General features: G+C 58.5%; 1 protein-coding gene across 2 annotated transcripts; it reads left to right on the top strand.

Moving 5' to 3' along the window:
* Nucleotides 1–575: 575 nt before the first annotated feature.
* Nucleotides 576–10,831, top strand: TGFA (transforming growth factor alpha). 2 transcript variants are annotated; one of them, XM_066567288.1, is made up of 6 exons: nucleotides 576–648; nucleotides 3,872–3,925; nucleotides 5,907–6,021; nucleotides 8,752–8,901; nucleotides 9,589–9,719; nucleotides 10,278–10,831. In XM_066567288.1, exons 1-6 carry the CDS (start codon nucleotides 618–620, stop codon nucleotides 10,283–10,285), a joined length of 489 nt encoding a protein of 162 aa, XP_066423385.1. In that variant the 5' UTR covers nucleotides 576–617; the 3' UTR covers nucleotides 10,286–10,831. The 2 variants fall into 2 exon arrangements, with proteins under 2 accessions (XP_066423385.1, XP_066423386.1); XM_066567289.1 differs by lacking the exon at nucleotides 10,278–10,831 and having other exon boundaries at nucleotides 9,173–9,689.
* Nucleotides 10,832–10,980: the final 149 nt, after the last annotated feature.

The raw sequence follows: 10,980 nt of genomic DNA, 5'->3' as shown, positions 1-10,980 counted from the left end.
CGGGGCTGTGTCCCGGTGTCCCGGTGGTCCCGGGGGTGTGTCCCGGTGTCCCGGTGGTCCCGGGGGTGTGTCCCGGTGGTCCCGGTGGTTCCGGGGCTGTGTCCCGGTGGTCCCGGTGGTCCCGGGGGTGTGTCCCGGTGGGTCCCGGGAGCGTGTCCCGGTGGTCCCGATGGGTCCCGGGGGTGTGTCCCGGTGGTCCCGGGGGTGGGATCCACAGGGTCCCGGTGGTTCCGGGGCTGTGTCCCGGTGGTCCCGGTGGGTCCCGGGAGCGTGTCCCGATGGGTCCCGGGAGCGTGTCCCGGTGGTCCCGATGGGTCCCGGGGGTGTGTCCCGGTGGTCCCGGGGGTGGGATCCACAGGGTCCCGGTGGTCCCAGGCGTGTGTCCCGGTGGTCCCGGGGGTGTGTCCCGGTGGTCCCGGTGGGTCCCGGGGGTGTGTCCCGCACGGTGCCCGGGGCGGTCCGGCCGTGCCGCTGCCCTCGCTGTCCCCGCCCCGGCCCGGCCGGTGCCGCCCATTTCCGCCGGGCGGAGCCGCCCCTCGGCCCCGCAGCGGCCCCGCCGCCAGCGCCCGCCCGGCCCGGCCCGGCCCCGGCCCCGCTCGCTCCGGTGCAGCCCCGCCATGGCGGGCGGCCCGGCCGCGCTCGCCCTCGGTACGTGCGGGGCTCAGCCCAGCCCGGCCCGGCCCAGCCCGGCTCGGTTCGGCTCGGCTCGGCCCGGGGGGCTCCGCGCCCCCAGCCCCAGCCGGACCCCGGAGCGGGGCGGCCCCGAGGGCTCGGGGGGCTCTGCGGGTGGGTTCTGGGGGTCGCTCCGTGAATCGCGGGACTGCGGTGAAAATCCTATAAAAATCCTATAAAAACCCCATAAAATTCCCCCGCGCGGGCGCTCCCGAAGTTCGCTCCCTGTGGGAAAGGCGCCTTCGCCGCGACGCGTGAGTACGGCCGCGGTCAGACGCTTAATTAGAGCGGCTAATTAGGGCTGGGGGCTAATGAGAGTTGCAGGGGGGGTGCCGAGGGAAGGGGGCGGTGGGGAGCGGGGGCGCTCCGGGCTGGAGCGCGGCGATGCCGGGACGGGACGGGAGCGGGGATGCTCCCGGGGGAAGGACGGACGGACGGACGGATCGATCCCGGTGCGGGCGGCTGGAGCCCGGCTGGCTTTGTCTCGCTGTCCCCGCCGGTGGCACCCAGCCGCAGCTCCGGTATCCCGGCGGGAAAGCGGCCGCGCTTGGCCCCGCTCCAGCGCCCGGTGCTGCCGCGCCGTGTCCCGCTCCGAGCGTCCCCCGGTGGCTCCGAGCGTCCCCCGGTGGCTCCGGCGCCGTGTCCCGGTCCTGCTCCTCCTCCGAAACTCCTCCGGTGGCTCCAGCGCCGTGTCCCGGTCCTGCTCCTCCACCGAGGCTCCCCCGGTGGCTCCGAGCGTCCCCCGGTGGCTCCGGCGCCGTGTCCCTCCTCCCGGGGCTCATCCCGAGCTCCCGTGTCCCGTTCTCTCCCGCTCCCGCCCGTTCCCGTGGCTCCGCGTCTCTCTCCGGTGCCGCTGCTCGCCCTCGGGGGGCTGAGCCGCGGTTCCCCGGCAGTTCCCGGGTGGGATCCGGGTGGGATCGGAGCCCTCGGGCCGTGGGGAAGGGAAGGGAAGGGAAGGGAAGGGAAGGGAAGGGAAGGGAAGGGAAGGGAAGGGAAGCGCTTCGGGTCCCTGCAGCGCGGGGCTGGAGCCCAGCGGGGATCGGGACCGGGGGAAATCTCGGGAGACGCCGTGGGAAGAAGCGAGCCGGGAATTATCGGGAATTATCGGGATGGAGCTGCTGGAAGCGCGGTGGGAAGGTTTGGGAGTCCCTGGGAGGGAGAGACTCCCGGAGATTCCTGGAGAACGGGGTGGGATGGGCTGGAATGGAGATGGGGATGGGGCCAGGGCTCGAGCGGGGATTGTCCGAGTGCCCAGGGGGTGCCCGGTGTCCCCAGGCTGGGCATGGAGAATTTCCCAAGGGCCAGGATCGGGGATGAGGGCTGGGCTGGCCACGGAGAGGAGCTGGGGAGGAACCAGAATGCCAAGGGATGGATGCCCTTGGGGATGGTTGCCCATTGATCCCACTGGAATGCCAAGGGGTGGATGCCCTTGGGGATGGATGCCCACTGATCCCACCAGAATGCCAAGGGGTGGATGCCCATTGGTCCCACCAGAATGCCAAGGGATGGATGCCCACTGATCCCACCAGAATGCCAAGGGATGGATGCCCACTCGGAACCCCAATGCCAGGGGGATGGATGCCCCCCAAATGCCCAGGGGATGGACGTCCTCTGGGATGGATGCCCACTGATCCCACCGGAATGCCAAGGGATGGATGCCCACTCAGGACCAGAATACCCACAGGGATGGGTGCCCACTCAGAAGCTGGATGCCCCCTCAGGAATGGAGTGCCCAGGGGATGGATGCCCACTGATCCCATCAGGATGCCCACAGGGATGGATGCCCACTGATCCCACCGGAATGCCAGAGGGGATGGGCACCTGCTCAGAACCAGGATGCCCACAGGGATGGACACACACTCAGAACTGCAGTGCCCAGGGGATGGATGCCCACTCGCTCCACTGGAATGCCAAGGGATGGACACCCACGGGGATGGATGCCCACTGATCCCACCGGAATGCCCAGGAGATGAACACCCACCCAGAACCAGAATGCCCACTCAGAACTGGAGCGCCCAGGGGATGGATGCCCACTAATCCCACCGTGATGCCAGGGGGATGGATGCCCACCCAAAACTGGAATGCCAAGGGATAGATATCCACGGGGATGGACGCCCACTGATCCCACCAGAATGCCAGGGGATGGATGCCCACTGATCCCAGTGGAATGCCAGGGGATGGATGCCCACTCAGAACCGGGATGCCCATAGGGATGGACGCCCACTCAGAACTGCAGTGCCCAGGGGATGCCCACTCATTCCACTGGAATGCCAAGGGATGGACGCCCACCCTTCCCACCAGGATGAGCCATTCCCCAAAATCCCAAGAGTGGAGGCGCATTCCCCAAAAAACCCCAGAACAGACAAAGCCCCAAGCTGGGAAAAATGGGAAGAGTTGGGATGAGAATGGATTGGTGATGGAACTTCCATGGGAGGAGGATCCCCGAGGTCTGTGAGGAAACCAGGGAAGCCCTGGATGGATCCCTGAAGCTCCAGTGGATCCCCAAAGCCCAGGAAGGTCCCTGAAGCTCTGGTAGATCCCTAAAGCCATGGAGAGTCCTTGAAGCTCTGGTGGATCCCTGATCCATGGTAGATCCCTGAGGCCATGGTGGATCCCCGAAGCCCTGGATGGATCCCTGAATTTGTGGTGGATCCCCGAAGCTCTGCTGAATCCCCAAAGCTCTGAGTGGATCCGTGAAGCCATGGTGGATCCCTGAAGCTGCAGTGGGTTCCTGGAGCTGTGGTGGATCCCAGAATTTGTGTTGGATCCCTAAAGCTGTGGAGAATCCCCAAAGCCCTGGATGGATCCCTTTTTTTTTTTCTTCCTTTAAAAAATCTTGGAGAATTTTCCTTAAAAATCTCCAAGGGGTCACTCAAGGGAGGGTCATTCCTGCCACGACCCCAGGATTCCACCCCCACTGGGAATTCCTGCATTTTCCATAAAAATCTTTGAAATTTCTCCTTAGAAATCTTGGAGATTTCGCCTTAAAAATCTTAGAAATTTCTCCTTAAAAGTCTTGGAGATTTCTCCTTAAAAATCTTGGAGATTTTTCCCTTACAAATTTCCTAAAAATTCCTTCGTTTTCCTTCGAAATCTCGGGGCGGTTTTGCCAACCCTACATCCCCCCTTGGGGTTTTGGGGTTTTTTTTGTGGGGTTTTTTGGGGTCAGGACGTGTCTGACCCCGTTGTCCCTCCCCAGGTGTCCTGCTGGCCGCGTGCCACGCGCTGGACAACAGCACGGCCGGCCGGAGCGGTGAGTGCCCAGCGGGAATTTTGGGGTTTTCTGGGGTTTTTTGGGGTTTTTTGGTGTCCCACCCTTCCTCTTTATGGGGTAACGGGGCCCTGGGTGGGATCCTGGGCCTGATGTCTGAGGGGAAAACCAGGAATTGTTTCCTGCTCACAAAAAAAAAAGGGTTTATGGTGCCAGAAACAAAGGGGTTCTGGTCCCCCAAAAAAGGGTTTCTGGTCCCAAAAAACAAAGGGTTTCTGGCCCCAAAAACAAAGAGTTTCTGGCCCCCAAAAGGAAAGGTTTTGCCCCCAAAAGGAAAGGTTTTAGCCCCAAAAGAAAGGGTTTCCCTACAAGGAAAGGGTTTCCAGAAGAACCCCTAAAAACCTCCTCAGTGCTGGAGACACAGGGACACCCCAGGGTGGCCCCTTCCCAGTATTGGGGACACCCCAGGGTGGCTTTTCCCAGTGTTGGGGACACGGGGACATCCCAATCCCAGCCACCCCAAACCTCCTCAGCGCTGGGGACACCCCAGGGTGGCTCTTCCAGCTCTGGGGACACAGGGGTGGCTTTTCCCAGCACTGGGGACACGGGGACATCCCAGGGTGGCTTTTCCCAGCACTGGGGACACGTGGACACCCCAGGGTGGCTTTTCCCAGTGTTGGGGACACGGGGACACCCCAGTGTGACCCACCCTAGGACCCCTCAGAGCCGGGGACACCCCAGGGTGGCTCTTCCAGCTCTGGGGACACGGGGACACCCCAGGGTGGCTCTTCCAGAACTGGGGACACGGGGACACCCCAGGGTGGCTTTTCCAGAACTGGGGACACAGGGACACCCCAGGGTGGCTCTTCCAGCTCTGGGGACACGGGGACACCCCAGGGTGGCTTTTCCCAGCATTGGGGACACGGGGACACCCCAGGGTGGCTCTTCCAGCTCTGGGGACACGGGGACACCCCAGTGTGACCCACCCTAGGACTCCTCAGAGCCAGGGACATCCCAGGGTGGCTTTTCCCAGCTCTGGGGACACGGGGACATCCCGAGCCCATCCCACATCCCAGGCTTTGATCCAAGCCCCCTTTGGGGCTGCCGTAAATCCGGGCCTGGAGCCGGGGGTGGGTTCGGAAGTGCCTCGATCCCAAACAATCCCAGCAGGAAATTCCCTCCCGGGGATAATTCAAACCAGGGGGGTTTAATGGGGTTTAATGGGAAACAGGAGCGGGGCTGGGCTCCCTCCTCCTCCTCCTCCTCCTCCTCCTCCTCCCTTCTGAGCTCTTTAGGAAATTCCTGAGGGATTATTGAGGCAGGACCCAGCTGGGATCTTTGGGGTGGCTGCGCAGAGATCCCAAAATAAACCCTAAAGCAGCTCTGCTTGCCCTTAGGATGGGAGATCTCCCTTTGGGGTGGGAAAAATCCTTTTGGGATGAGAAATGGGAAACCTGCTTTTGGGGTGGGAAATCTGCTTTTGGGGTGGAAAAAAACTCCTTTTGGGGTGGGAACTCTCCTTTTGGGATGGGGAAAATCTCCTTTTGGGGCTGAGACATCTTTTGGGGCTAGGAAATCTCCCTTTTGGGGTGGAATAATCTCCTTTTGGGGTGAGGGGAAATCTCCTTTTGAGGCTGGGAAATCTTTTGGGGTGGGAAAAGCTTTTGGGATGGGAAATCTCCTTTTGGGGTGGAAAAAACTCCTTTGGGGGTGGGAAATCTGCTTTTGGGATGGGAAATCTCCTTTTAGGATGGGCAAAACTCATTTTGGGGGTGGGAAATCTCCTTTTGGGGTGGGAAAAACTCCTTTTGGGATAGGAGCTCTCCTTTTAGGATGGGACACCTCCTTTTGGGATGGGAAATCTCCTTTTGGGGTGGGAGGGAGCCCAGCCCCGTGTCCCTCCTGTCACCCCAAGGCTGCTGCCACCCCTTTCCTCTATCCCCAACCCCTCCTGGGGGCTGCTCCCCCAATTTTTGGGGGGGATTTCCCCAAAATCCCCTTTTCTCTCCTCGTTTTCCCCCAGCCCCGGTGGCGGCGGCGGTGAGGTCGCACTTCAACGAGTGCCCCGACTCGCACCGGCAGTTCTGCTTCCACGGCACCTGCCGCTTCCTGGTGCAGGAGGAGAAACCCGCCTGCGTGTGAGTGCCTAAATCCCCTAACCCTGAACTGTGGGGGCAAGAAAGAGAATCTGCATGTGAGTGCCTAAATCCCCTAACCCCAAACTGTGGGGGCAAGAGAACCTGTGTGTGAGTGCCTAAATCCCCTAACCCTAAACTGTGGGGGCAAGAGAATCTCTGTGTGAGTGCCTAAATCCCCTAACCCTGAACTGTGGGGGCAAGAGAACCTGCGTGTGAGTGCCTAAATCCCATAACCCTGAAATTACGGGGGCAAGAGAACCTGTGTGTGAGTGCCTAAATCCCCTAACCCTGAAATTATGGGGGCAAGAGAATCGGTGTGTGAGTGCCTAAATCCCCTAACCCCGAAACTGCGGGGTCAGGAGAAACCTCTGTGTGTGTGCCTAAATCCCCTAACCCTGAAATTACGGGGTCAGGAGAAACCTGCGTGTGAGTGCCTAAATCCCCTAACCCTGAAATTATGGGGGCAAGAGAATCTGTGTGTGAGTGCCTAAATCCCCTAACCCCAAAACTGCGGGGTCAGGAGAAACCTGTATGTGAGTGCCTAAATCCCCTAACCCTGAACTGTGGGGGCAAGAAAGAGAATCTGCGTGTGAGTGCCTAAATCCCCTAACCCTGAACTGTGGGGTCAGGAGAAACCTGTGTGTGAGTGCCTAAATCCCCTAACCCCAAAATTACGGGGGCAAGAGAAACCTGTGTGTCAGTGCCTAAATCCCCTAACCCTGAAATTATGGGGGCAAGAGAATCTGTGTGTGAGTGCCTAAATCCCCTAACCCTGAAATTACGGGGGCAAGAGAATCTCTGTGTGAGTGCCTAAATCCCCTAACCCTGAAATTATGGGGGCAAGAGAATCTGTGTGTGAGTGCCTAAATCCCCTAACCCTGAAATTACGGGGGCAAGAGAATCTCTGTGTGAGTGCCTAAATCCCCTAACCCTGAAATTACGGGGTCAGGAGAAACCTGCGTGTGAGTGCCTAAATCCCCTAACCCCGAAACTGTGGGGTCACATCCCTCAAAACTATGGAATCAGGAGGAGAAACCCGCCTGCGTGTGAGTGCCTAAATCCCCTAACCCTGAAATTACGGGGTCAGGAGAAACCTGCGTGTGAGTGCCTAAATCCCCTAACCCCGAAATTACGGGGGCAAGAGAATCTGTGTGTGAGTGCCTAAATCCCCTAACCCCGAAATTACGGGGGCAAGAGAATCTGCGTGTGAGTGCCTAAATCCCCTAACCCTGAAATTACGGGGGCAAGAGAACCTGCGTGTGAGTGCCTAAATCCCCTAACCCTGAAATTACGGGGGCAAGAGAATCTGCGTGTGAGTGCCTAAATCCCCTAACCCTAAACTGTGGGGGCAAGAAAGAGAATCTGCGTGTGAGTGCCTAAATCCCCTAACCCTGAACTGTGGGGTTAGGAGAAACCTGTGTGTGAGTGCCTAAATCCCCTAACCCCGAAATTATGGGGGCAAGAGAATCTGTGTGTGAGTGCCTAAATCCCCTAACCCTGAAATTACGGGGTCAGGAGAAACCTGTGTGTGAGTGCCTAAATCCCCTAACCCCGAAACTGTGGGGTCACATCCCTCAAAACTATGGAATCAGGAGGAGAAACCCGCCTGCGTGTGAGTGCCTAAATCCCCTAACCCTGAAATTACGGGGGCAAGAGAATCTGCGTGTGAGTGCCTAAATCCCATAACCCCAAAACTGCGGGGTCAGGAGAAACCTGTGTGTGAGTGCCTAAATCCCCTAACCCTGAAATTACGGGGTCAGGAGAAACCTGCGTGTGAGTGCCTAAATCCCCTAACCCTAAACTGTGGGGGCAAGAAAGAGAATCTGTGTGTGAGTGCCTAAATCCCCTAACCCTGAACTGTGGGGTCAGGAGAAACCTGTGTGTGAGTGCCTAAATCCCCTAACCCCGAAATTACGGGGGCAAGAGAAACCTGCATGTCAGTGCCTAAATCCCCTAACCCTGAAATTATGGGGGCAAGAGAATCTGTGTGTGAGTGCCTAAATCCCCTAACCCTGAAATTATGGGGGCAAGAGAATCTCTGTGTGAGTGCCTAAATCCCCTAACCCTGAAATTATGGCGGCAAGAGAATCTGCGTGTGAGTGCCTAAATCCCCTAACCCCGAAATTATGGGGGCAAGAGAATCTGCGTGTGAGTGCCTAAATCCCCTAACCCTGAAATTATGGGGGCAAGAGAATCTGCGTGTGAGTGCCTAAATCCCATAACCCCAAAACTGCGGGGTCAGGAGAAACCTGTGTGTGAGTGCCTAAATCCCCTAACCCTGAACTGTGGGGTCACATCCCTCAAAACTATGGAATCAGGAGGAGAAACCCGCCTGCGTGTGAGTGCCTAAATCCCCTAACCCTGAAATTATGGGGGCAAGAGAATCTGTGTGTGAGTGCCTAAATCCCCTAACCCTAAACTGTGGGGGCAAGAGAATCTGCGTGTGAGTGCCTAAATCCCCTAACCCTAAACTGTGGGGGCAAGAAAGAGAATCTGTGTGTGAGTGCCTAAATCCCCTAACCCTAAACTGTGGGGGCAAGAAAGAGAATCTGCGTGTGAGTGCCTAAATCCCATAACCCCAAAACTGCAGGGTCAGGAGAAACCTGTGTGTGAGTGCCTAAATCCCCTAACCCTAAACTGTGGGGTCACTGTGCTGGGGAGACTCCAAAACTCTGGGTTTGGGGTCCCAGTGATCCCAAAACTCCAGGCTGACCTTCCCTGCGTCCCCAGGTGTCACTCGGGGTACGTGGGGACGCGCTGTGAGCACGCTGACCTGCTGGCCGTGGTGGCAGCCACCCAGAAGAAGCAAACCATCACAGCCCTGCTCGTGGTGGCCGTGGTGGCCTCGGCCCTGCTCGTCACCGTCTGCGTCCTGGTCCAGTGAGTGCCACTGGGGACTTCCTGGGGACAGCCCGGGACAAGGGACCCCGACCCCGTCCCCGTTCCCTATCCCCATATCTCTCCCCATCCCTGTGTCCCCGTCCTCATTCCTCGTCCCCATCCCATTTCCTGTCCCCATTCCCTGTCCCCATTCCCTGTCCCCATTCCCTGTCCCCGTTCCGTATCCCTGACCCTGTCCCTGTCCCCATTCCCTATCCCTGGCCCTGTCCCTGTCCCCATTCCCTATCCCTGGCCCTGTCCCTGTCCCCAGTACTATCTCCAACCCAGTTCCTGTCTCCATTCCCTGTCCCTCTGTCCCCATTTCCCATGTCCCCATCCCTGTCCCCATTCCCTGACCCTGTCCCTGTCCCCAGCCCTATCTCCAACCCCATCCCTGTGTCCTCGTCCCCATTCCCTGTCCCTGTGTCCTATCCCTGTCCCCATTCACATTCCCTGTGTCCCCATGTCCCTGTCCCATTGCTGTCCCCAGCTGCTGTCACCTGTGGAAGCACTGGCCCTGTCCCCATGTCTGTGTCCCCGTCCCCATTCCGTGTGTCCCCATTCCCCATGTCCCTGTGTCCTATCCCTGTCCCCGTCCCCATTCCCTGTGTCCCCATGTCCCTGTCACTGTCCCCATGTCCCCATATCTGTGTCCCTGTGTCCCCATGTCCCCATTGCTGTCCCCAGCTGCTGTCGCCTGCGGAAGCGCTGGCCCTGTCCCTGTCCCTGTCCCGGCTGGTGCCGTGAGCCCGGAGCCGGCCCCGAGAAACCGGGGGGGCTTCTCAAGGGGGGAGCGTCCTGCTGCCACAGCGAGACAGGTGAGGGACACCTGGGGACACCTGGGGACACCTGGGGACACCTGGGACAGGTCGGGGACACCTGGGGACACCTGGGGACACCTGGGACAGGTGGGGGACACAGGGGACACCTGGGGACATCCTTGGGATACCTGGGGTACACCTGGGAGAGGTGGGGGACACCTGGGACACAGGGGACACTTGGGACAGGTGAGGGGACACCTGGGACACCTGGGGACATCCATGGGACAGGGGAGGGACACCTGGGGTGGGGGGCACGTCCTGCTGCCACAGTGAGACAGGTGAGGGACACAGGGGACACCTGGGGACTCCTGGGGACATCCATTGGATACCTGGGGACACCTGGGACATGTAAGGGACACCTGGGGACACCTGGGGTGGGGAGGCACATCCTGCTGCCACAGTGAGACAGGTGGGGGACACCTGGGGACACGTGGGGACACCTGGGACAGGTGGAGGACACCTGAGGACACTGGGACAGGTGGGGGACACCTGGGACAGGTGAGGGGACACAGGTGACACCCTGGTGTGTAACCGCTGCCATTCCCGTCCCCACAGGTGTGTGACAGGCCCGGGACCACCTGGGGACACCTGGGGACCCCCCCAGGACCGTCCCTCCCCCCCTCGGATCCTTTTTGGGGCGTTTTCCCCTTTTCCCGCCGTTTCCCCGGGTTCTCCCTCGACTTTTGGGTCGTTTTCCCGGGATTTCTCAAACCCAAATATTTGGGATTTTAACCCAAACCCCCGCCAGGATGGGGATTTATTTTTCTACAGAAAAAAAACAAAAAAACCCAAATCCGGCTCATTTTTTGGGGACAAATCCCAGCTTTTTATTAATAATAAATGAATTTAAATCCCAGGAAACCTCCTCGGGCTGGAGGCACAGCCTTAATTCCCCCTTAGTAACCAACCCAGAGCTTTTCCCTCTGTTTTGGGGTTGTTTTTGGGGTTGTTTTGGGGTTTTTTGTTTTGTTTTGTTTTTTTGGTTTTTTTTAAAGTCATGGTTACTCTCATGTCTTCTGTATATGTTGCACTGAAAGTTAATATTTAATGTTTTAATTTATTTCGCCTGGTTTAAATTAATTTTGATTCCTATAAAGATGTTCTTGTCATTGCCTGGTCTTGTGGTTTTTATTTTTATTTTTTTTTCCCATCCTAAAAACCTGGGTTAGAGTTATTTAAGTGACGTAAAAACAAATTTTTTTTTTTTTTTCAAAAAAATTCATGGTTTGGGGTTTTTTATCGGGGAAATATTTGGGAA

This window comes from Molothrus aeneus, chromosome 29, assembly GCF_037042795.1.
Source record: "Molothrus aeneus isolate 106 chromosome 29, BPBGC_Maene_1.0, whole genome shotgun sequence".
NCBI lineage: Eukaryota > Metazoa > Chordata > Aves > Passeriformes > Icteridae > Molothrus > Molothrus aeneus.
Note: the sequence above shows the minus strand (reverse complement) of the source record. Positions and strands in the feature narration are given on the sequence as shown.